This window comes from Suillus fuscotomentosus (assembly GCF_016647785.1).
Source record: "Suillus fuscotomentosus strain FC203 chromosome Unknown F5891scaffold_14, whole genome shotgun sequence".
Classification (NCBI taxonomy): domain Eukaryota; kingdom Fungi; phylum Basidiomycota; class Agaricomycetes; order Boletales; family Suillaceae; genus Suillus; species Suillus fuscotomentosus.
Window position 1 is genome coordinate 393,036 of NW_024539526.1, and position 23,457 is coordinate 416,492.

At 48.1% G+C, this 23,457-nt stretch overlaps 8 protein-coding genes across 8 annotated transcripts; 3 read left to right on the forward strand and 5 right to left on the reverse strand.

Annotated features, from left to right (window-relative positions):
* Positions 1-529: 529 nt before the first annotated feature.
* Positions 530-2,131, reverse strand: F5891DRAFT_116334 (uncharacterized protein). The gene is made up of 5 exons (XM_041365316.1): positions 1,871-2,131; positions 1,752-1,815; positions 1,134-1,704; positions 739-1,077; positions 530-678 (listed from the first exon to the last, which is right to left on the reverse strand). The coding sequence occupies exons 1-5, from the start codon at positions 2,033-2,035 to the stop codon at positions 582-584; spliced, it is 1,236 nt and encodes a 411-aa protein (XP_041228677.1). The 5' UTR covers positions 2,036-2,131; the 3' UTR covers positions 530-581.
* Positions 2,132-3,272: 1,141 nt separating this feature from the next.
* Positions 3,273-3,676, forward strand: F5891DRAFT_1020511 (uncharacterized protein). Its single transcript, XM_041361128.1, has 2 exons — positions 3,273-3,378; positions 3,445-3,676. The coding sequence occupies exons 1-2, from the start codon at positions 3,312-3,314 to the stop codon at positions 3,612-3,614; spliced, it is 237 nt and encodes a 78-aa protein (XP_041228678.1). The 5' UTR covers positions 3,273-3,311; the 3' UTR covers positions 3,615-3,676.
* A 32-nt stretch (positions 3,677-3,708) lies between these two features.
* On the reverse strand, positions 3,709-4,288 carry F5891DRAFT_1020515 (uncharacterized protein). Its single transcript, XM_041361129.1, has 2 exons — positions 4,178-4,288; positions 3,709-4,107 (listed from the first exon to the last, which is right to left on the reverse strand). Exon 2 carries the CDS (start codon positions 4,076-4,078, stop codon positions 3,809-3,811), a length of 270 nt encoding a protein of 89 aa, XP_041228679.1. The 5' UTR covers positions 4,079-4,107; positions 4,178-4,288; the 3' UTR covers positions 3,709-3,808.
* A 1,080-nt stretch (positions 4,289-5,368) lies between these two features.
* Positions 5,369-7,314, forward strand: F5891DRAFT_116523 (acid protease). The gene is made up of 5 exons (XM_041365387.1): positions 5,369-6,024; positions 6,078-6,175; positions 6,231-6,702; positions 6,755-7,025; positions 7,077-7,314. The coding sequence occupies exons 1-5, from the start codon at positions 5,745-5,747 to the stop codon at positions 7,159-7,161; spliced, it is 1,206 nt and encodes a 401-aa protein (XP_041228680.1). The 5' UTR covers positions 5,369-5,744; the 3' UTR covers positions 7,162-7,314.
* Positions 7,315-7,467: 153 nt separating this feature from the next.
* F5891DRAFT_1127360 (cytochrome P450) lies at positions 7,468-10,054 on the reverse strand (the record flags this gene model as incomplete). Its single annotated transcript, XM_041364174.1, has 15 exons — positions 7,468-7,521; positions 7,573-7,743; positions 7,806-7,921; positions 7,981-8,036; positions 8,092-8,166; positions 8,283-8,307; positions 8,360-8,516; positions 8,570-8,625; positions 8,677-8,773; positions 8,805-9,065; positions 9,117-9,252; positions 9,368-9,431; positions 9,495-9,531; positions 9,580-9,680; positions 9,730-10,054. 15 exons carry the CDS (start codon positions 10,052-10,054, stop codon positions 7,468-7,470), a joined length of 1,731 nt encoding a protein of 576 aa, XP_041228681.1.
* An 866-nt stretch (positions 10,055-10,920) lies between these two features.
* On the reverse strand, positions 10,921-11,408 carry F5891DRAFT_1171713 (uncharacterized protein; the record flags this gene model as incomplete). Its single annotated transcript, XM_041365553.1, has 2 exons — positions 11,305-11,408; positions 10,921-11,254 (listed from the first exon to the last, which is right to left on the reverse strand). Exon 2 carries the CDS (start codon positions 11,245-11,247, stop codon positions 10,921-10,923), a length of 327 nt encoding a protein of 108 aa, XP_041228682.1. The 5' UTR covers positions 11,248-11,254; positions 11,305-11,408.
* A 1,805-nt stretch (positions 11,409-13,213) lies between these two features.
* On the reverse strand, positions 13,214-17,170 carry F5891DRAFT_1163206 (uncharacterized protein). Its single transcript, XM_041365313.1, has 8 exons — positions 16,875-17,170; positions 16,792-16,814; positions 16,553-16,738; positions 16,088-16,500; positions 15,456-16,029; positions 14,444-15,426; positions 14,068-14,392; positions 13,214-14,012 (listed from the first exon to the last, which is right to left on the reverse strand). The coding sequence occupies exons 1-8, from the start codon at positions 17,005-17,007 to the stop codon at positions 13,686-13,688; spliced, it is 2,964 nt and encodes a 987-aa protein (XP_041228683.1). The 5' UTR covers positions 17,008-17,170; the 3' UTR covers positions 13,214-13,685.
* Positions 17,171-19,287: 2,117 nt separating this feature from the next.
* On the forward strand, positions 19,288-22,363 carry F5891DRAFT_1127362 (uncharacterized protein; the record flags this gene model as incomplete). Its single annotated transcript, XM_041364175.1, has 11 exons — positions 19,288-19,605; positions 19,657-19,875; positions 19,927-20,106; positions 20,161-20,357; positions 20,420-20,627; positions 20,676-20,833; positions 20,892-20,988; positions 21,039-21,218; positions 21,273-21,470; positions 21,521-21,859; positions 21,914-22,363. The coding sequence occupies 11 exons, from the start codon at positions 19,288-19,290 to the stop codon at positions 22,361-22,363; spliced, it is 2,544 nt and encodes an 847-aa protein (XP_041228684.1).
* Between the last annotated feature and the right edge of the window lie 1,094 nt (positions 22,364-23,457).

Below are 23,457 nucleotides of genomic sequence, written 5' to 3' on the forward strand. Positions count from 1 at the left end.
TGAGTATCTCACATATTTCATATTGCAAAACATTCTGGAGAACAATCGCGTTAGCATATCGGCGATTCATTAAACCATGACAAACCGCCACACCTGCGTCGACGACGTCAACATGGTTGCACTTATTTACCACCCATACTCGATCGTGCGTGCATTGGCATAGCCGTGCCAACGGTGAGACCGTTATTCCTTCTTCACAGGTAGTCACGACAGCGAATTCCAGACCCTCTTGGGAGTTTTCCGTCGGCGTGCACAAGGTTCGATGGAACCTTTTGCATCACTTCGGGTGGTGGGACATAGACTTTGCTTCAATTTATCTTATTATCGTGTCTCCCTAATTGCGAGTGGATATACGCGACATTCTTGTTCAGCCCGTGTATATTCTATCAAAACTTCGAGTCGGTGCAATGGTCAGACGTCTCAAAATCGAGGTGCGACTCAAACAACAACAAAAAAGACTTGGATACTGAAGAATTGATCATTTAGTGCTCTGAAGACAAATACAAAACGAGCAAACGAGGACGAACACCATATCCGGTGACCCAAACTCGAAAGCGAAAGGTTTATCACATACATAGCAATCACCAGTCGATCTTCTTCCGACCTCCGCCTCGACCTCCGAAGCCCCATTCAATCTGGTTCGCAATCTTGATCGCGACGCCAACGTCCGACGCAAATCTATTAATGCATCATCAGATCAGGTATTAACAACTTAGTTCACGATGAATATACACTCACGCCCAAACAGTCGCCGGGTTCTTTTGGAATTGTCGTCCAACCAGGACGACATCGGCTTGACCTTTATCAAGTACTCCTTGGGCGATCTTGCCATCGGTAATCGACCCGACAACCCCGACGACAAGCTTATCCCCCACAGCTTGTTTGACTGCATGTGCGGAAGGTGCTTGGTACGCCGGGCCGCCTTTTATGATGGCTTTTGAGTGGTTACCACCGCTGGAGACATCGAGGAAGTCAACGTTATGCTCGGCAAGAATACCGGCAAGTTTGACAGTATCTTCGAGACGCCAAGATGGTACGTTCGGAAGCGCTTCTTCAAGCCCTTCAGTCGCAGAAATCCTAAGTACGAGTCATGATTCAGATCAAGTAAGAACATCATATGGACTCGAAAATACCTCAGGAAGAGAGGCATGTCTTCGGGAATTACGCCACGGACAGCATCCACGATCTCGAGAGTCAAACGAATGCGGTTCTCGAAGCTTCCGCCGTATTCGTCTGTGCGCGTATTGCTGGTGGGGCTCAAGAAAGCGCACAACAAATAGCCGTGTGCGTTGTGAATTTCAATGACATCAATGCCAGCTTTCAATGCTCTCTTTGCAGCTTCTACAAATGCGACGACGAGTGCCTTGATCTGCGCCTGGGATAGCTCCTTAGGCACTGGGAAGGTGTCGTTGTAAGGAACCGTGGAGGGCCCCCATACATCGTCTGGCCATCCGCCTATGCTCTCAGTCGCTGCCATACCCGGATGCAACCACGGCACAACGGTGGATGCTTTCCTGCCGGCGTGGGCAAGCTGAATGCCAACCTTTTGGTTTTGGGAATGGGCAAACTCGACTATCTTGCGAAGGGGCTCGATTTGGCTATCCTTCCAGAGTCCTGAGTCGTCGGGGGTGATGCGACCCTCTGGGACGACCGCTGTGGCTTCGATTATAGTAAGACCAGGACCTCGGGTGAAGATGCCACCCACTGGATACCATGAGTATTTCGATCATGCTCGAGATTCATAGACGTACGGTGCGCCATATGCCAGGACGTGAGATGACCATCGTCTGCAGAATATTGACACAGTGGAGATAGCTATACGAGACTGGCATAAGACGTCAGGGGAACACATCGATCAATGACGACCCACGAAGATGCGGTTGTGGAATGTCGTCCCTCTGATCTTGATAGGCTGGAACAATTTTGGTATAGGATTTCCATCGGGCTGCGGGTCAAATGCTGTGCCTGCAGCAGGGACCTGCGCAGGGGTAAAGTATGGGATGGCGGGTGCAGGCTTGTTTGCTGGAGGCTGCATATTGAGGGAGTGTGTAAGGAAGCACTTTCCGTGTCTTCCATTCTATATATACCAAACTGGGATTCAGCTAGTTGTCTCAGACTCTCAGGATGTCGCAATCTCATTGGATTATTCAGCGCTTAGTGAGATGTGCAGTAAGCTCTGATGGATTAGAATGATCATGCATATAAATAGGTGACAAAACGGTTGCTTTGAATATAAAGATTACATTGAATACTGCATACCGGATACATCCTTCACCTACGCTCCTTTCGACCAGTTGAGAGGTAAAATGGGGACCATGGACTCGTCGGGATGACACTCCACAAAGGAGTTCAAGAAGTTGAAAAATTTGTAAAAACCAGTCCAAGAGTAGTCTGAATCGAGTTTCACGATCCACGAAGGATACGCGAGCCACGAAGTGAACTCAAGGACAAACTGGTGTCATCACATATATCCCTCATACGCAAGGAGAGTAACGACATGGTAATGTAGTCACCTTCAGCCGTAAGCGGATATTCACGAAGCCGAGCGGAGACGCTCATCGGTAGGGTAGGTATCGTGGGAGGATACCTCGACTGCAGTCTGCATGTACCACCAAAACACAGGGTGATCCTGAGGGCGACGAATGTACATGACATCTAGTGATTTAGATGTAAGGAATGTACCACCAAAACTCAGGTTGATTCCTGAGGGCGACGAATGTACATGACATCTAGTGATTTAGATGTAAGGAATGTACCGCAGCAAAGGCCCGGGGACTGGAGTATCGAGGTCAGATTTCTCTACGTCCCTGAGCGCCATTGTGACAGGCGCACGCGCGATAGGACTGCTACACGATGGACACAAGTTTGCCCGATCCCCGCAACGCTTTCAAGGCCTTTCATTCTCGCCCTCCTCTGCCGTGACAGGATCTTGGGGATGTGAAAACGAAGCTGCTTTTCTGGTACGTCGCGCAGCTGATTACAGCCGGGCTCTGCTAGAGCCGATCAAGGGGGATTAAAATACTCAGACCTTAGCCCGCTCAGAAATGTGGATGCATGAAGCAACCTGTACGTGATGAGCATTCGTGGCCTTCGAGCTGGTTGAGGAAAAGAATTGGTTTGAAGTCCGCCTGGCTTATAACGTCAATGTTCAAACTCAGCGCTTAACTCGGGCGCTTCGAAGTCAAGTGGAGGCAGTTTTGCAGTTTTATTGGAGTCAGACCTGACTTCAAGGACGGTCTCAATACAACCAACACCACAGTTGTCAAAAAGACTGTCACAACTTACAAGTAATCGATTATTCGGGGCTCGCCATGGCCGCACGACCGCTGCAGCTTTATGTCCTATGCATATTTATTTGCGGCCACCAATTTTACCTCGGTAGGTAGGTCATCCCTTCCAACAACTACGACATCAACGACAATCTTGACACCCTCGTCAAGGTAGTCCTTCAGCTCGCCACCCACATGACTACTTATCAGCTTGGATATGACAGGTCGGCTTGCTTGAGGGACATTCGTACTATCAGGTTGGATATCCTTTCTTGCTGGTACAGATGGCGATACACGTTTGAGGAAGACTGGGCCCTTCCATATGGTCTTCTTTGTCTTTACTAGGTCGCCATACAGTCGCGTAGCGAGCTTTATTGGTTGCGAATAAGAAGGGATCTGATGTTTTGAACACCCTATGGAGGTCGCAAACTCAGCAACGCGAATACAACAGGAGTGGCACGATATGGCAAAGGAGAACCAAATGAATTTAGTCCACCATCTTGTTGATTGCGGCAATACGATGGTCGCACGAAGTCCCTCTACATGCGGACGCTCAGGGCTGATGAGTCGGCGAGATATCTATATGATAACCGACATTCGAATGGGGTATTCAAGATCATGGCGCTTTGAAATGGATGGGACTTCATATGGACAGCGTGAATATCAAGAGAGGGTGCCACATGATTGAGGCACTGACACCGGATACGCACATGGTGTATTTTCGACGATAGGCCGCCGGGGCGAGTGCTCGGGAGACCGAGAGCGATCTTCCAGAGAACTGCCTCCCAAAGCGCAGACTTCCTTATCATAACTCGCTTGGTAACGACGGCAATCGAAGCTGTTCCATCGTTTACAGGCGCAGCCGGGGTGGTTTGATGATAATATTGATGATGGCTCAAATGACTCACTGTGGGCACTACTAGCGATTCCGAATGACGCACAAGCAGGGTGTCGACAACCTTACTTAGCGGCTCAACCTATTCATCTGCTGCTGGTATGAATTCAGCACGGGATAAAACTGATGTCGTAGTATGAAAATATTGCAATGTAATAATCCAGCGTACCGTGTACCAATCAGGAGAGAGCTGCGTGAGAAAGAGATTCCGAGTGCACTGGACTTCTACAGCAAGTGCTTTGACCCCATATCGCCTAACCACCTTGTACTCGAAGATCTTCCGATGATGCTCACGGCCCCTCGTAGATCCGTCCGCTATTAAAAGCATCATTTCGAGCACAAGGATGCAAAGCTTGCGATCGGAGCAGGTCGGTGAATTTTTGGAATTGCGTTCTAGATGAAAAGACTCCAGGTGCCCGGCAAAGTTGCGCCACACGGAAAGTGTATTAATTACGAAGAAGTCATGAGGATGCTTTGCAATGCATATCGTGGTCAAATTGATGAGGAGTGGGCTCAGTTCTCCCTGTGCACCCCGAACGTCACGTGCATGATGGTTGTCGTGTTGAGTCGATGATCGTATCTACTGTAATCAAACCATAATCCAGAGACAATTGTTGGGCGCTTCTGAGTTACAATTTTCAAATGCATTGCTTTTCACCTATTCAGTACTCGGTAAGTACTCAGTAGCCTTAGCAGTTCATCATAAATTTTACTCAGCATCACCAGTTTGGCTTGTCAACGGGCTTGATGATGCCACCACAGGAGTTTCATGAAGTTTCTTACCACCAACAAAAATCATTCGTAACAATGCGTTGCCAGGCGGCCTCGTTCAAAACGTTGAGGACTCCACAGATTCTGACCCGCGGTGCGTGGGCAGCCTTCGATTATCGCATAAGTGACGTTACTGTACGGGCCTGGTAACATGCCAAACATAACGTGCGTGTCACGTTAGGTCTCAAGCCGCAATACTTGAGATCATAGCACTCGTTTCCTGGGGCGGTACTGGCTATGTGTGTGGTTCTTCATGGTGTGTTTTCAGTTACACTGCTATTATTAATTACAACGAGTCTGAAAACGTATAGCCCTCATCACATTCCGGGAAAGTTTACCGTGTTAACGGGGCACAAAGTCAGGGTCCTCCATCAACTCTGTCTGATAGGCGAAACACTATGTTCTTTGCACTAATTATGGAACGTGGTAGGCAACGTTCTTGATCGTGATGGCGATCTGGAATACCACCGTGCTCACAGTCCGGTCAGTCATATGGGCTACTGCTGATCAGTTGCCAAAATGGAACTCTGGGCTCTCTAATTTCTATAGCAATGGATCATTTTCTTGTGACAACAGCGTGCAGCAATATTGATTTTGGAAGAGCGATTTTTGCAGGGAAGCTCTAATCGATATCTCGTGACCCCCTAGGATGGGGACGAAAATACAGCAAGTTCCGAGTCTTACATCGATGCTATGGGTATCGCATGGTTCAGTTGGAGGCCACGACATATATAAAGTCTTTGCATTGATGACTGAAGCCTCACTTTCAGCTGATTTCATTCTTCACCCAGTACCTTCAGATCTTCGAGATGTTCCCTTCCAAGACTCTCCTTTCTACTGTTCTCATTGCGCTGTCCGTTGTGGACGCGTCTCCCCTGCGCCGTGAATCTTCGTCAACCCTCGGCTTCACCGCTAGGGTGAACGCTAGGGCTGATACTCTCAATATCGCCGCCGCTGACAGAGCTCGTGCTCAGGCGATGCAGCAATTTGGTAGCACGAACAAGCGCGCTGGCAGCTCCTCGTTCAGCATCACTAATGCTGCCACTGTTTACACTGCCCAAGTTGGTGTCGGCAGTCCTGCGAATCAATGTAAGACTCGTCGTTGGATGACCTCAGATATCTTCGACTAAAAGATTTTTCAGACACGCTCCTTATTGACACGGGCAGCTCCAACACCTGGGTGGGTGCAAATACTCCGTACCAAACCACCAGCACTAGTGTAGATACTGGCAACTCGGTTGTACGTCTTTTCACGCCTTTTGCTACAAAAAAAGTTGCTTACAACAACTCTTTAGTCCGTCAATTATGGTTCCGGCAGCTTTTCAGGAGAGGAGTACTTGGACACAGTTACTCTCAGTTCTGGTTTAGTTATAACCGGACAATCTATCGGTGCCGCAAAGACTTCAACAGGCTTCACTAACTTCGATGGAATTCTTGGTGTCGGACCGACTGACCTGACGCAGGGCACCGTTTCCAATGTTGATTCAGTCCCTACTGTCACCGACAATCTTTACAGCAAGGGCACCATTGGCACCGAAGCACTCGGAGTCTACTTTGCTCCTGGTGGCAGCGCTGGCGAGCTCACCTTTGGTGGCTCCGACAGCTCAAAGACGACGAGCTCAATAAATTACGTCCCTCTCACAACCACGTCGCCTGCTAGCAGTTACTGGGGCATTGATCAATCGATCGCCTACGGTAGCTCCACCATTTTGTCCGCGACTGCTGGTATTGTCGACACTGGCACCACCCTCATTCTCATCGCCACTGGTATGTCAAGTTAGTTATAAACAGGTCGTCCTAACTGACTGGAGAATACTAGATGCATTCCAAAAGTACCAATCTGCTACCGGTGCTACGGTGGATAACAACACCGGCCTCTTGATGATCACCTCTGCGCAGTATGCCAACCTGCAAACCCTGAACTTCAACATTGGTGGTGTTAACTACGGCCTCACCGCCAATGCCCAAATCTGGCCCCGTTCCCTTAACACCGACATCGGTGGTAGCAGCGATAGCATCTACCTTGTCGTTAATGATATCGGTACTAACTCTGGCAGTGGCCTCGACTTCATCAACGGTTACTCATTCCTGTATGTATCTAAAGACTTTGTTTGGTATAAAGCTGATCACCTGCTTTACAGTCAACGCTTCTACTCTGTCTTCGACACCACTGACCACCGTGTCGGCTTCGCAACCACTTCCTCCACCTCTGCGACCTCCAACTAAAACAATCATTTATTAATCTGACGCTCATACAGCGAATATTTATATTCTCGGAATTCGATGGACACGTTCATTGTTTGGGATGATAGGGTGTTACTTATAGGGTCTGTTTAGAACAGTGCGCCATTCTTTGAACTGTGTCCCAAAATCATTACTTCTCGTTCTTTACAAGGTTGCTGATATATCGATTGTGTTTAATAAGAAATCTGTTCATGTGGAAGCTTTACACTTGTAGGCCATTCTTCAAACTTGCAAGAAAAAAAATACTGGTAATAGGACATGCCGATGTGCCTGTATGTAGCTATGTAGTCACTGTATGACTTCGGTGTCATCTACAGCTTCCATCTTGACCCACATACCACCCTGTGAGGAGAACCTAATTAGATGGCTGGAAATCATATCAGAGGGACTCACCTGGGCATAAAGTGTCAAATGGTGTCTCGGCTTGAATCGCTCAATGGCCTGTCGGCCGTCTTTGTCAGCCCACCACGCAGGTGGGCGCATTGCAGGCTCGGGAGATAATGCAATCGCAGAAAAGTTTTGCAGCAAACGAATGAGCATGAACGACATTTGGTTGTACGCAAACTGAGGTGCGAAACAGGGCATGAGACGGGTAGAGGTAATGAATAACTCCACAAGCGACATACATTTTGCCCCAAGCAAATCCTCGGTCCCGCGTTAAATGGAAGGAAGATATAGGGATTAGGAAGCACATATTTCTGCATGCGCTCGTCGAGCCATCTATCCGGATCAAACTCCAACGCTGGAACAGAGTCCAATTAGATCAGTAGTTTACATGTAGACGAAGTTCAAGCACCCTACCATCTGGTCCCCATAGATCTGTTCTCCTATGCATAAGGAACACTGAATAGACGACCCTGAAATTATTCAAGCAGTTATGCGAGAATCTAAACGATCAAATAGAACACGTACATGACTCCTGCTGGAACAAACAGTGGCTTCTTCCCAGGTTCGGGGGATGTCCATGTGGTGTCATGTACGGTTTCCCTGAAAGGTCGCAGCTCAAGTCTAGCATCTTTGAAGTAGCCCGAGAACATACCTCACATTGAAGGGGCTAGGCATTTATGGTAAGACGACGTCTGAAATCAAATTCAATCACTCACACAGCAGGGAAAAGGCGCATCGTTTCTGAAACAGATGAGTGACGTCCCTACGTCCGACAGGAAACAAAGATATGCACCATTGAGAACGGCCTGGATGTACTTCATCTCTTTGATATCCCCATATGTAGGCATGCGAGTCGGTCCAACCTTGGATATGATTTCCTCTCTGAGCCGCGAGAGGATCTCTGGATGCATCGCAAGTAAATAAATAGCCGAAGTCAATGTCGAGGCTGTCTAATATTGCTGGTCACCAATCAAGACAACTCGAAAGGTGATTGCAAGCTTACTGTATCTCTGCCTGCCAACAATATATTCAATGTCTCATCTTTAATGACTTTGAAGTCTGAAAAGAATATTTCAACAACAGAAATTCCCAGGTAACGTGCCATCCTACCCGATGTCAGCTTCACCAGATGATCCAAAAAAATTTGGTCGTCCGCAGTTTCATCTGCATCTGATTTGGCAGCCGTGCTATGCCTCCTGCAGAGCGGCTTCGAGGATCGGATCTAGGAATTTGTCGACCACTTTCATATGTTGTGCGGTGCTGTCAGCAAGAATCTCAGTCATCGGCCAGGCCGCCCCAGTGATGACACGACGACTGATTGCATGCTGAGCTTGAGAGAAGGCATGTGTGAAGGCTGCAGCACTGTCTCCCGGACCAGGCTTGGTATTTGTGGATTCTGACGTGTTGTCGGGGAAAGGAAGTTCGACGGAAAGTGAATCGATGCAATGTCCAAACAGGAACTCCGATGCAGAGTCGAGTGTAAATCTCGAAATGAGATCCTGCGGTAGCTTTTCAACAAAAGATCTCAAAATGCCGACTTGAAGTCCTACTTGGAAGTCAATTGCCATGTCCATCCTGAAACGGTCCTTCGCCAAGGCGATAGCACGATTCGCATGACGGTCAAATATCTCAAAGTGGCTTATCCGATCATGGGTGAAGAAGGGTCGTGTCATGGTTCGGTGAAGCCTAGAAGCGCGCCTGAGGTTTCCTATCAGGAACGATCTTCAAATGTATGGCTTACTTCCATGTTTCACCTCAATCGATGCATAAGTTGCAGCACAAAAGGCTCTCTGGCTCACACTTACCATCCGAGTTGAATACCCCCGTGCCAAGGATGGAATCAGCTGCTTCTCTGAACTTTGCACCTGCATCGGCGAGACATAAGTCATTACATGTAAATAAACAGCATTTATGATTTATGGGCATACCTTTCACGTAGTTATGAAAATCGGTTACAAGAATTGTCTGTATGGAGCTTGGTTGTATCGTCGTTGGATATAAATCGGAGCTTACCTTGACGTGCTGGGGCTCCGTGGTGACAATGTAGTCCTCCCATAAGCACCGATAATTCAAAGTTGGCCCGAGTTCCTTCATCTCGTCCAGCACAGATTGTCCTAGACAGAAGTCAAGCACGAACATGAATACATGGAACAGAAACTGTACCGAGGTATTCGATCTCAAGCATCAGGATCACGTTCATTAACGTGTCCAAATTTCCAGGCCATCTGCCCTGGATACGAGGAACGAGTCTGGCACCGAGTCCAGTGGCCTTTCGTCGCTGCGATAACTCATCCACGAAAATATAAGCTGCCAGCCCCAGAGGCGCTGCACCCAAAACCATCGCCGACAAAAGCCATGGGGAGACTGGAAAACCTTGCAGACAAGCCAGACGTCCTACAATAATGACGGAAGAAGCGGTCGGAAAAATGACAGAAAGCAAACCACGAGTAAGGTAGGCCACACCAGGACTGATCCGAGATCGTGACATAGTAGCTTTGATATTGCTAGTTGATGACCGAGATATAGCAGCAGTTCGAAGTACTTAAAGACGAAACATGAAGTTAAGGGAGGATGCCGCGTCACAGGTGATAGCTCAATTGATTACCAGTACTCCGGGTCTACAACAAGTATATAGTCACTAAGAAGCCTCCAGAGTCCATACAACCTCAGAGTCTGAGAAATACATTACTGTGACTCCTTAGACATTTTTAGGAAGGAACATGCCCAAAATACACTGTTTTACCATTTTCAGGTTTTTTGCGGGGATGTTTCAAATTTTTACAAAACAAATTGAACTTATATATCACAGTTTGCCCAAATCTTCTTGACATCAGAGACATGCCTCCACCAAGCAAGAAAACAAGCCAGGCAAAAGCTCAGCGTCACAGCAGCACTCACTTTGTGCAGCAGTGTTCCTTAGTCGAGGCTGATGAAGAACATGATTCAATTTATATATATCACTCAAGTGGTGAAGAAGAAGAATGGACAGACCTGGATATTGAGGTTAAACCTGAGACTGGCAGCCTGGCCAAAGATATATCAGCTCTCCAGACCCTATTGAATCGAAATTAGAAAAGGATTTGATGCCCGACAAGCTGCCTTCGCTGTGAAGAAGTATGAGTCCCACCGATAGATCGGAGTGACCACCGAAGTCCTCGCATGCATCAGCAATGCTGCAAAGGTGCCAAGCAGCCTCCCCATAGCCTCATAGTGTCATTTCCGGTCATGGGGCGTTGTCCTGGGGGCTCCAAGGGCCATGTTTAAACTTTGTAAATTTTTGTTTCTTGAAATTCTGACCAGCAAGCGTTAAAGTATGATTGAAAACAGATCTACGCTACTTCCAGTTGAAATAAGTTAGTTTCCATTGCGCAGTAGTCGTTGCATGTTGGCGTTAGCCGAGGCGTCGAAAACCTCATTCTTACACTGTAGTACTTGGCTTTTTAAGTTTCCTATAAGAACTTGCGTGACGAAGCCGCGAGCGCCCAGCGTAGCAATTCGTGGGAGGTAACTCGCGGGGATACCGACACCGTCCGTCCAGTGCATGAACGACGTCTTGGTTATCCAACATATCCATGGTGCCAAGGCAATGAATTCGACAGGCAAGTGCGTCAAGCAGGGGAGACAATACTGTACTGCAAACAGCAGCATGACCATAGTGAACTCCGGCTTGAAGTTGGTCATGGCGGGGCTTCTGGGTGTTGTGGTCAATATTCTGATCAATAGTGGAGTCTAACCCACATTTCACAGCCAATATCGAAACCAAGGAGCTTCAACTCCTTTTGGGTCCATGAGTTTTCCTCTGGGGAAATATCTGAGGGCACGGTAGCCAGATAATCCACAATGGCGGTATCTCGACCAGCCTTCTACACGGTATGCACAGGCTTGCACGTATGCAGTAATGGCGCTTGTGACGATGCCACCATTAGGACCAATGTATAGTTCATGACAAGACATTCGTTATAAGATCACAGGATCACTCTGATGCCAAAAAAATTGCCTCAGACAACGGAAATAGAGCGGCAATCTGCTTTAATTTCAGTGGCATCGATAACAACCCAAGCTGCGCGTTGCCTAGCTGCTATCATGAATCTAGCGAGTGACCACACCATCGGATTCGTAGCTGAGCTTGATTGGTTTGAGAAGGAATTTGCGACTTGGACACAGATACAAAGATCAAGGGTTCGAATGTCGACGAATAGGTCTCAAGATAGCCTCTCGAATTCGTATATCAGTTGCTCGTAACCTAATCCTTCGCAGGCAGGTCTCGACTCTTCACAAGCCGACCAGTGGTAAGCTGGTCGTTGCAACTTCAGATAATTTTGCATCGGCTCTTCGCGATGACACCGACACTGACTGGTTGACGGTCGTCCTCGTCCACGGTTGCTGTTATCCGGTTTGAAATCCATAGTGTACGGCGGAAGAATAAGTAATCGATTCCAGTGTCGACTCCAAATTTTTAGCATGTCCCGACTAAAAACATACAGCTGATGGTCAAAAACATTTGAAAATAGATGTGTGAATAATCGCGGAACCTACGATATGCGCTATCGCGATAGCTATGAGAAGTCCTAGTCAACGTTTGGTATCTCCCACACGTCCGATTGAACTACGAAAGGCCTAGATGTCCATGTCAATATGGGCCCATCATGCATCATGATGGACAAAGCCTTTCACTGACAGCCCTAGGAAGACAGGACCCTGCGGCACCGCCGGCACCAGAACTTCTTTTCCACGATTCATCAACGCTAGGATGAGCCTGAGCAGTGGAGTCTGTGGCATTGGACACCCTTGTGCCCGCTACTAAAACAAATGATGTAGAAGACTCTTTGACCGAGCCTCACGACACTGCCGTTCCGTCCCAGGTCCCAGGAAGTACAATCGATTTGCGTAACCACTGGTACGGTACCGGGTTCCGAGCTATCCATCTGAATCATGGGGATCCGTGACGCTATCTGTCATACGTTCGACCGAACAACCACGGTCAGCCCCGGATGGACAAGCAGAAGCGAGTATCGAGCACCCTGCGTTGTCAGCACACTTCAAAAAGCTTCAAGTCCCACGAAATATGAGTCCTCGTGCCAACCACGGGGTACTATTCGGAATCATAGTTCCTCTAGCCTTTTCGTCGCGGCTGCCCACAATAAAACGGACAACCGAACTATCCGAATGCATTCCCAGACTATGCTTATTCGTTGGCCTGCCGTATCCCCAGGGATGACCGCGGCAACATGTACTCACACCAATGAGTGGCGTATGACCGTTGACAGTGACATGCATGCGTGTTCTTTCCACTGCCAGTGTCGTATCTTCCTGCATGATGTTAGCTGGCAGGGACGAGATTAAATTGCGTCTACGTTCAAGTTTGATTCCGGGTTCGTCGCTCGCATCGGCACGGACGTTAACGTTCTCCTCACCTAGGGATTCCAATCATCTGACACAGGAATCAGTAGTAAGATACGTTTCGGTTCCTGTACGACCGGAAACCGACTCGGATGCCTTGAAACCCGAAGGAGCCAGCCAGATTTGATGGTCTCCCGTCTGACACATAACCGACAGCAAAGCGTATCCACATCAATTTTTCGATCATGTTTCTGATATATTGACCTTGATATTGATGGATCGCATCGCTCTGCTCAGCCCATTGCGTGCGATGAAACGACATCTGTCTTTAAATTGTAATTACGAAATACATATGTACTGTGTGGACATTTCTTGGATCATAACATCAAACGCAGGAATCTATACATGAGTGGCACTTATTAAATGGCCCACTACTGCTTGAGCGATCAATCATTAGTTATAGAGAAGAGCGGCAAAAAAGAGTGTGGGTGTCGAAAGTCGGAAAGAGTAAACACGTCAGATGGCCTGAACCACAGAAAATCAAACCAAGAGCAACCGACGAAACAGGCACGAGGTATCCAGATCCAATGCCATGCGTATATATGTACGTGTGATGGTGACATGAAATGAGTAGGAATAGGCAAAGAGAGGGATGACACCACATGCGAGACGGCGGGCCTTGATAATATCTATTAGATTACAGGTGACATCGTTCCATGTGTTTTGCTTTGCTGCGGGTGATCTCGAAACACTCGTTCCCTTTCTACAACTCACAAAATCTATGCAGCAGCGGTGCGACTGGGATTGCGAGCGAGTGTCGCACCCGTACGTTGTGCTTGAATACTGCTGAAGCGTTGAAGCTCCTCGGGCTTCATCGTAATCTTGGATCCGAAGCCGACTTTGCGAGCAGCACGGCGGATAAATGACACACGGTTCGAGTATAACGATTCGTGGATCGAAGCAGCGCGAGATTGGGTGCGAGTGATGGGGACACCAGTGATGGCCTGTGCTGCTTGTGCTGCCTCGTGACGTTGGCGAAGCTTCTTGATAACAGTGGCCTTCATGGCGAATTTGATCCAGTCGAGAGGGGCAAACCAAACGATATTCTAGGGATTCATGAGTGAGCAAAAGTACAGAAAAAGGCCCCACAGATATACGTACCCAAACCCACACAATACCAATCCATCCACCTGATATCGCCTGGATCTGCGTGAAGCCGAAATTGGCGTAGGCGGCGATAATTGAAGACACAAGCTGCGCAACGCAGAATGCTCCGAAGAGAGCAACAGAAGGGCGCTCCATGAAGAAGAAACCGTGCGAACGGGTGACGAAGATCAACGCTTGCGAGATGATAGCAACCTGGAGGTAGACGATCATGTGGAGTTGATAATCATTGGAACCAGAAGGAGACGGATTCCCATTGAAGGTGACACCGAATTTGTCATAGAAGAACGTAGTCTCCAGGATGATAGTGACCAGAGCCACACTACAGGATATGATTTAATTCGACACCGATGTGAAAAAAAGTATTACTTACGTCGACGCGGTCAAATAGATACCATAAGCGACGGCATACGCGAAGATCTCAGCGAGGTCCCATGAGTCAGGTGTCATTGAGGGCAGAACACGGTCAACTGAGAGTGTCATGATAGTACCGTCATTCAGCAGGGCAATGATCAGGACCATGAAGGGAGGGAAGTCGAACTTGAACGCGAAGGCAAGGATCGCGAAGCATACAACAATACGGATGGTGACAGCGCAAGCGTATATGGAGTAGTTGCGCATACGCTGGAAGATGACACGCGAACCGCGAATAGCGTGGACGATGGTGGAAAGACCGGGCTCGGTCAGCACGATATCAGCAGCACCACGAGCAGCGTCTGTGGCACCCTCAACAGCAATACCAACATTGGCACGGGAAAGAGCGGGAGCGTCATTGGCACCATCACCAGTCATGGCACACAGGTGACCAAGACCCTGGAGACGCTTGACGATCTCATATTTGTGCTCAGGGAACACACCAGCGAAACCATCGGCATCCAAAATCATCTCATCAAGTGACAAGTGTTTGCCACCAGGAGCGGGGCCGTCCTTGAGAACCTTGGCGGGATACATGTGGTCACCGAGACCAAGACGACGACCAGTCTCCTTCGCAATTGCAAGCTGGTCACCGGTAACCATCTTCACCTTCACGCCGAGAGCAAGAGCATCATCGATGGTCTGCTTGGTGTCTTCACGAGGGGGATCGAAGATGGCAAGAAGACCAATAAGCTCGAGACCGTTACCTTCACCTTCTGGGTCTTGGCCATCGAGCTCCTCGTATGCAACAGCGAGGGCACGAAGACCACGCGTAGCGAATTCCTCAACATCAGCTTCAAGTCTATTCTCAAGCTCCTCGGTCTTGTTGCGCGAGCAAAGTTCGATGATGATACCAGTCATACCCTTGGTAACGCGCTTCAACATGCCGGACGACTCTTCACGGTAAGTGATCTCCGTGCGTTTGTCAACGGGGTTGAAGGGCTTGAAGTCCAGGAGTTTAATTCCAGCACGATGCACGTGAAACAGTCACCGAGAGCCTGAACAACAGCCGAATCAATAGCATCCTGATTCTCGGTACGAGAAGCGTAGGCGGCAAGGAGCATGACATCATCGGCAGAGAAGGGCCCGTATGTGCGAATGGTGGCCCGATCGATGGTAAGTTTGTTGGTGGTCAGCGTACCCGTCTTGTCGGAGCAAAGGATGGTAACACCGGCCAACTCTTCGATGGCGGTGATACGGGTAACAATGGCTTTGTGCTTGGCCAATTGTTGGGCACCCACGGCAAGAGTGACGGATAAGACAGTTGGCATGGCAATGGGGATACCACCGATCAAGAGCACCAAGATATTGTTGAGACCACGACGGTAGCTGTAGCGGAAGCCCGCATAGAGCACAAGAATCTCTGCGAGCACAAAGATTCCGATCGATACCAAGCAGAATGAACCAATCTGGGCAAGAATCTTCTGCAAATGACCCGTAGTGTCATCGTCTTGGCCCACAAGAGAAGCAGCCCGTCCGAAGAAAGTGTTGGCGCCAGTGGAGATTACGACACCTTCCGCCTCACCCTGCTTACACGTCGAACCCCTGGGAGTAGATTGTAGACTTTAATGCCAAGCACTGCAGTAAACGAAAGATGACGTACGAGAAGCACTGATCACCCAACTTCTTGCTCTGAGGAAGAGACTCGCCCGTAAGGGCAGCCTGGTCAATGGAGACGTTGATGGCTTCCGTCAAACGACAGTCTGCGGGAACAATGTCACCGATCTTGAACGAGATCATGTCACCGGGAACAAGTCCTGAAGATTCGATTTCCAACCAGGAGCCGTTACGTCTGACTTTTGCTTTGGGAGCGAGGGAATCCATAAGTGCCTTGACGGCATTACCAGCGTTACGCTCTTCATAGAAACCGATGGCGGAGTTGATGAAAAGGAGAAGGACGATACCGATGAAATCCTCCCAGTCTGGTGGTTGATTATTACCGTTTGATAATACAATGGCGACTAGTGCAGCTCCCTCCATGACCCAGGATAAGGGATTCCACATGAAACTCAAGAACTATGGAAGAGAGGTAAATGGAAGCGCTGCAGAAGTGTGCAGCATAACATGCCTGTAAGAACGCATTTTGTTCTTCCTGCTCAAGCTTGTTGGGACCGAAGAGTTCGATACGACGCTGTGCCTCTTCATCATTGAGACCTTCCTCGCTACATTGAAGGAGCTTGAAGACATCTTCAATAACGATGGTCTCGAGGTCAACCTTTTCTTTATCGTAGAGGTCTTCCGCTTTCAACTCAATCTAACGACCAGGTAAGAAAGTAAGATTAACTACAGGCACAGGCGACTACTCACCAAAGACATGTCGACATTTGCGTCTAGGAGTAGAAATGGGCTAACGTAAGATCAGGGAGCACGGCCAGAGGGTAAAAACCTACGAGTTGGTTTCTCTTCGTCATGGCCGAATTCCTTGTACTCTCTTTTCTTCTTTTCTTCGGGAGAGGGTGAGCGGACAACGGGCGACTCTTCGCCTTGTGGACCGGGCTCCTTGGCCACGTTTGACGCGGACATGGGAAACGATGGAGAGGGGGGAGGAGGGGAAAGCCCTACAGAAGATATCTATAGTGTCTTGGGCACTTTTGGAACGAGAATTGACGGGTGTGTCAAGGAGGGCGAGGATGAAGGAGTGGGAGAGTGTCAGCCCCGTCGATGAACGGACTTTATATATTTGGGAGGAAAAATCAGAGTGATCGAACGACCAAAATAAAACCAAATACGGAGGTTCCAACCTAATTTGGTCAGAATCGTAATGATTATTTTGAGATTCACAAATCTCGGCAACTGTCATGCTGACACAGGCTAACACTGCCGTTCCGTATCCTTCCTTGTCCCGAACCGTGGATATCGAGGGCTCAAGCTTCAAGCTAACTCCTGAACTCCTCACAGAGACCATGCAGGCCTGCGTTCTATCACCGTACAGTAGTCGTTTTGAACATGCCAAGACTCTGGCTCCGTCCTTGCCGTATCGCATGACGTTAATTTGTGGACCAAGCCCAACTTCTTACGATGCCAACAAATTATTCTGTTCTACTTCGAAGCGCCAAGTTCCGCACTACGTGTAATAGTCTTGGACTCTTGGCTGCTAACAAATGGCCCAGTGGCATAAGGCAACGTGTTCACTATAAGTACGGTCGCAATCTGAGAGCAACAGTCAGAGTCGGAGGAGATGCTCATTATCGATTACCTAGTGCGTATTTAAGTTAACCTCATCAACCCCTCGCAACGCCTTCTTTTGACGAGAACAGAACATGATCGTGATGTCGACCAAATCATAAGAGATTGATCCATGGTCGACTTCATAATGAAATGACGAGTGGACTTGTTGCACTATTCAACCAAAAGTGTGCAATTTGCCCTTGGACTACACCTGGCCTCAACCGCTCGTCGATCATCGATCGCGACAGAAAATGTTCACGCCAGTCGGCAATCTTGATTAACCCATTTCGGAATGTAAACATGAGAGCTCCCCAATGCCGATCGGTCCGACTCCTCAGAATCTGAGTCCTTTTTGCTGGACGTTAGCGTTGCATTGGTACCAGTAACTCCGCAGCCAAACGTGATGGGCGCCGACTGCGAGGTACGAAAGGGGTGTTCCAGCCAGTACTTTGTTACTATCTTGCTTATCCGAATGTCCCTCAAACTCTAGTACATAGTTGGACCTAGGTTACACGATATTATAAAGCTTTTTCACCTCTTGTTTGTCTTTCCGATGCCGATCGGACCGACGATATTGAGTGGTTTTTGCTGTGGGTCGCGGATCCTAAATGATAGTTATGGTGGTAATCCACATTATGTGGTACAATATTACTTTGTTTCAGTGTTTCAGCGGAAAGTTTGAACTATGTTTACTTCCGTGCGCAACATTGTAACCTCGTTCACATCCATTTCCGTAAGTCATTTTCCCTAGATCTTGTCCTTATTAAAGCCACCATGCGCAAAGAGAGTCACACAGTGTGGCGTTCAGCCTAGCCGTGTATCGGCCGTCAGTAAGTAGTTCAAAGGTTGATCGTGCATGAAACCCGCGGCCCCCAAATTATTAATAACTCTTTAGACTGCAGTACAGCCTATCATTAATCAGGCTTACTTCCATGTTGAGGAGGTCATGTCGCAAATTTCCTAAGTCGGTTGTAATCAGGTACCGTTTACATCGTGTTACAATGACGATTACAAACCATGTTGTAAGATTGATGGCGGGGTTTCAAGCGGTTGCAATACGCATGCAAGATGATTGATATTTGTCTCGATTCTCGAATTCCCCCCCTCGCAGCATTTTGAGTGTTCTCTCCTATTCTTTCCATCCAAATCTCTCCCAGCACACAAACCATCCACAAAATGGGCCCTGAGAGGACAAGATATTGCGACTTGTGTCAACAGGACATCAAACCTCGTGGCTACACCACCCACCGCAAGGCTTGCGAGAAGAAAGCCGAAAAACAACGGCAGAATCAACATTTCGTTGATTCTATTCGAAGAGACACAGGTACGCACAATTTCTCGTTGTTTACAACGTCTAATTTTGCTAGCGGGTCCTTCGAATCTGCAACGGACGATGGGAGATCACATTGATACAGTGTCGAGACAGGGAGGTAAGTGCCTGTTAGTCTGATTTTAAATTGATACATTCAAGTTGAAACAGGGCAATGCAATACCTCACCTGCAGGTACTTGGAATGATCTGGATGGTGCGGAATACCAAGGTGAGCTCAAATTATGTGCTTTTACATTCATTATCGAAACTTTACTAGATCTTCCCTCGTTTCTCGATGCCGATGTCCCTGAACGCGTGGAACCCATGTTCCAGGTCGATGACATCAAGCTCGAGCACCATCCTAGCAGCGGGATCACACCAGAAGTACACGGCTTCAACGATTTCAAACGCCGTCCACCAACGTCTTCTGCCCCACCTCATAAACGTCCCTGGGCTCCATTTAAGTCACGCTTGGAGTTCGAGATAGCCGAACTTGCTCTGGAGGCCTGTCTCAACAATGATCAAACTGATCGTCTCATTACGTTGTGTAACAGGTGCGCTTCTCAATCGGAAAAATTTACGTTCAAGAACCACAAAGACATCCGCGAAAGGTGGGAAGCCGTCTCCCATCGCACTACTGGGGTTTTTTTCCTTCGTTCATTCTGATATTCATTGTCTAACAACTAAGTTTAGTTTACTCATGATGTAATATCTGTACCATACGATGATTCAATTCGACAATTCGAGCTATACTACCGGGATCTCTGGGAGTGGGCGGCAGATCTTCTCCGTGATCCTCGCTTGTTCCCACACATGGTTTTTGATGCGCAGCGCTTCTCGAAATTTGATGGCAAGACCTTCGTACGTTTCATAGACGAACCTTTCACTGCCGAAACCTTTTGGAATGTTCAAGTAGGTACTTAATCTCACTGTCAATTTTGATCGCCTTACTTTGCTTTGTAGTCACAGCTACCACCGGGCGGCAAGCCCTTAGCTTTCATTTTGTATGCGGACAAGACAAGGTTGTCGTCATTTGGTACCGCAAGAGGGTATCCTGTTGTTGCACGTCTAGCAAATCTCCCCGCGAACATTCGTAACGGACAGGGTGTGGGTAGCGGCTATGTAGTTGGATGGCTTCCGATTGTATGACACAGTAATATTGATATATCTGCGGTTGGGACTTATACTCTGACGCAGGTGAAGGAGGACAGAGACCAAGCTGGCAAGCCCAGCTGGGTCAACTTCAAGAATGCCGTTTGGCATGAATCATTCTCAAAGATCCTATCTTCGCTCGCATCAAAGTCTCATACTGGACAGTGGTTTGATTGCCCTGACAACGTTCCGCGGTGGTTCTTTCCTATTATCCTAATTTTATCTGCAGACTACGAGGAACAGTGAGTAATATCACACTTCGATGTTAATCTGAATCGCTAATGAATATCATTAACTATTTAAGATGTATTATGTCGCTAATCCGAGGGATAAAATGCCTTTGGCCATGTCCAGTGTGTCTCGTTCCCCACGACGAGCTTTTGAATACATTAAAGTGTTATCCTCCTCGAACGGCTACCCAGTCGCAGGAAGTGGTGAAGGCTGCACGAGCTGAGGCGACTGCTGAGGAGAAAGAGGAGAAACTGAAAGAGTATGGCCTTCGTGACATCATGGTAATGTTTTCTCTGTTGTAAGTTCGTTCTAACTAATCAAAGCTACAGAATGCCTTTGCGGCCATGATGCATACTGATGTACATGATGCGTTGTCATGGGACCGACTCCACTTCAATGGTGGTCTGTATCGTGACCACCTCTGGGCCGAACTTCAGAAAATCGTTGTCGGTTTGGGACGAGTGAAAGTAGCACAAATGGACAAAAAGTCAGTTTGTGACTCAAGCGCTGTAACATTGTTTTGAATTGACCCATTTAACTACTAGCTACGAAGCATTCCCGCGCTGGCGAAACTTGAAGCACTTAGCTCACGTTATGAGCATCTCTTTCGCTGATGGCAGTGTCTACGAGGACATATCAAAGGTGTGTTTTTGATTTAAACTATTACTTCATTGCCATTGACACTCTTTCAGATGGTGGTATATGCTGCGCACGCGATTTTGACGGAGGACGACAGTCCACTCGGCTATCTCCTACTCCGTTGCATTCGGCACTTTCTCGAAGTTGACGCATATGCGGCGCTTGAAGTTCACACCACTGAGACTATCAGTGCCGGCCGACATGCAGTGCAGGCATTCTCGACTTATCTTCAGGTGTGTCTACCTCAGTTCACTCAGACAATTATCCACTGATTAAGCCTATGATAGCAATATATAGAGAAAAGCGCTGATGAGAGCGACAAAAACTGGAACTTCCCCAAACTGCACATGAGTGTGCACATTTTTGACAATATCGAAGCAAAAGGTGCGACACGTAACTACAATACAAAGCCGAATGAAAGGATGCATGGGTCGCTGAAAGACTCGTACTTATTGCGCACTAATTTCAGGGATGTGGCGCCTCAGGTGACGTTCTTTTCACTCTAACTATCATTTTGATACCAATTTCATTGCAGATACTCCGCATAAACCATTGGCAAGTGGTTGCGGAGAGCATTCGCCGCCACATATCAGACCTAGACGAGTATGAGTCCGGAGGCAGCGAAGATTCGGGTGACCTGGAGGATTTAGGAGATGTGGATGATCTGGTCTCGCCGGATGCAAATGCGCCTCATGTAAGACTTGGGTCGAGGCAAGCTGCGCAGACCTTTGAGTTGATCGAGGATGCTCATAAGGAGGATGCCGCGTTCACTAATTTTCGGGTCAAGCTCAATAATTTCTTGACTGACTTTCTTCAAGTTATTCGGCTCCCTTTACCAGGTGGAAAGCGGGTACAATTCAAAGCAAGTGATAAGGTTGGTCATGTTCAGTTCGGCTCTATGTTTCGCTACACTAATATCGTTAAACAGATCACTGAGTGCCGTTTTTTGAAGGTTAACTACGAGTCCTTGGTGGATTGGCGACTACACACCGACTACCTTAGATGCAGTCCCAAGTTTTTCAATGCTGCGCGTTTTGATTGTGTTTTCATTCAGACAGAAGCCAAAGTGATATTTGGTCGCCTTCTCTTTCTGTTTGAATGTATAGTTGGGGATATCACGCTCTCTCTAGCTCTAATCCATCCTTTTGACGCTCCCACTGGTGTACGGCTCCGAAAGGACAAACACCTCAATATCTATCGTGTTCGAGCAAGACCCCGAGCGCAAGCCGAGTTTTTCTCAGTGAGGTCAATCATTCGCGGAGCTCTCCTCGTGCCGGATGGCAGTACCGATTACCTTGTCGTCGACACTGTCGACTCTGACATGTTCATTCGTGTAAAGGAGCTACATCTTGCAGCAGGGCATCCAATACGCATTTGATTGTATCCCTTCAAGTCGGCTTCCTCTCTCTATGCCTGGTAAGCCTCTCATTTTCTTCGCTCGTTGTCTCACTAATGGTCTAATTATACTAGGCTATCTTCATGCAGTAAGTCGTCGATTTTGTTGCAGCCCTTGGCTGCCCCTCAACTGTTCTGAAGGCCTTGCAGTACCGACAGAGTATGACCGCAACGACAAAGAACCTATTAGCGGCAGCCGCTCCCGGTGCTTCTGAGCAAGGTTTCCATCCTGTGCAAGGTCAACAACAGTTTGCTGGTCCCCAGAACAATCGAATCGGCCAGAACTTGGCTCAAGCCAAACCTATGGGCGGCATGGCGCCACCTGCGTCACCAGCTATGGGTGGTCCCATGAAAGATCAGAAGGATGTCAAACCCATCATGATCAATAACCCTTCAGGTATACCAGAAGGGTCACCTCACAACGCTCCTGCTGCTCCAGGCCACCCGACTCCCAATACCATCAACTCAAGTATCATGCAGTCTCCTGCTCCGAACGGGACACCTTCAGTACCTCCGGCTTCGAATCCCCCGGGCGTTGGCAACCACAACAGATTCAGCAGCAATTCGGTCTTACCTCCACCCAGCGTGTCCCTCCCTCTGCCCCGTCTTTTCATGACCCTCAGTCCAACCCTCCTATCATACCACCCAACTTCCCCTCCATGCCTATGAATACCCCACAAATGAAACCGGGCAATTCGATCCCAGTCTATCTGATCTACCAACTCACCTCATACAGACTTCGTGCAATCTATGACAGCAGCATTGGAACAGCGTGTTTCAGATGTCGCGTTGTTTGTGACCTCTGTTATAATGTTTTTTACGTCTTGATCTGACCTTGCTTGTCATAGACCTCTAACGCCGCCATGAATGCTGCAATTGCTTTAACTCCAATAGGTTCCTTGGCATTGACGTGCCGATGTGTGAGAGAGAATGACTAGGGTAGGTCGCTCTTCCATCAACATGTGGCCTTCAGTCGTGTTTTTGTTTACGTGCCTCTCATTAGTTCACTGGTATTATTACGCGCAAGACTGAATCAATGTCGTCACTCGCAGTAATGTTACGTCTAGTATACACGAG

What these genes read in the sequence shown, in the direction of transcription:
- F5891DRAFT_116334 (XM_041365316.1), bottom strand. Translation starts at nt 2,035, where the DNA reads ATGCAGCCTCCAGCAAACAAGCCTGCACCCGCCATCCCATACTTTACC. An exon ending in CATTCCACAACCGCATCTTC is followed by an intron (nt 1,816 to 1,870) that starts GTGGGTCGTCAT and finishes AGTCTCGTATAG; the next exon opens with CTATCTCCACTGTGTCAATA. An exon ending in GTCCTGGCATATGGCGCACC is followed by an intron (nt 1,705 to 1,751) that starts GTACGTCTATGA and finishes CATGGTATCCAG; the next exon opens with TGGGTGGCATCTTCACCCGA.
- F5891DRAFT_1020511 (XM_041361128.1), top strand. Translation starts at nt 3,312, where the DNA reads ATGGCCGCACGACCGCTGCAGCTTTATGTCCTATGCATATTTATTTGC. An exon ending in CGGCCACCAATTTTACCTCG is followed by an intron (nt 3,379 to 3,444) that starts GTAGGTAGGTCA and finishes TCGTCAAGGTAG; the next exon opens with TCCTTCAGCTCGCCACCCAC.
- F5891DRAFT_1020515 (XM_041361129.1), bottom strand. Translation starts at nt 4,078, where the DNA reads ATGATAAGGAAGTCTGCGCTTTGGGAGGCAGTTCTCTGGAAGATCGCT.
- F5891DRAFT_116523 (XM_041365387.1), top strand. Translation starts at nt 5,745, where the DNA reads ATGTTCCCTTCCAAGACTCTCCTTTCTACTGTTCTCATTGCGCTGTCC. An exon ending in CGGCAGTCCTGCGAATCAAT is followed by an intron (nt 6,025 to 6,077) that starts GTAAGACTCGTC and finishes AAGATTTTTCAG; the next exon opens with ACACGCTCCTTATTGACACG. An exon ending in CCTCATTCTCATCGCCACTG is followed by an intron (nt 6,703 to 6,754) that starts GTATGTCAAGTT and finishes GGAGAATACTAG; the next exon opens with ATGCATTCCAAAAGTACCAA.
- F5891DRAFT_1163206 (XM_041365313.1), bottom strand. Translation starts at nt 17,007, where the DNA reads ATGTCCGCGTCAAACGTGGCCAAGGAGCCCGGTCCACAAGGCGAAGAG. An exon ending in TTGGGTGATCAGTGCTTCTC is followed by an intron (nt 16,030 to 16,087) that starts GTACGTCATCTT and finishes ATCTACTCCCAG; the next exon opens with GGGTTCGACGTGTAAGCAGG. An exon ending in GTGACTGTTTCACGTGCATC is followed by an intron (nt 15,427 to 15,455) that starts GTGCTGGAATTA and finishes CTGGACTTCAAG; the next exon opens with CCCTTCAACCCCGTTGACAA.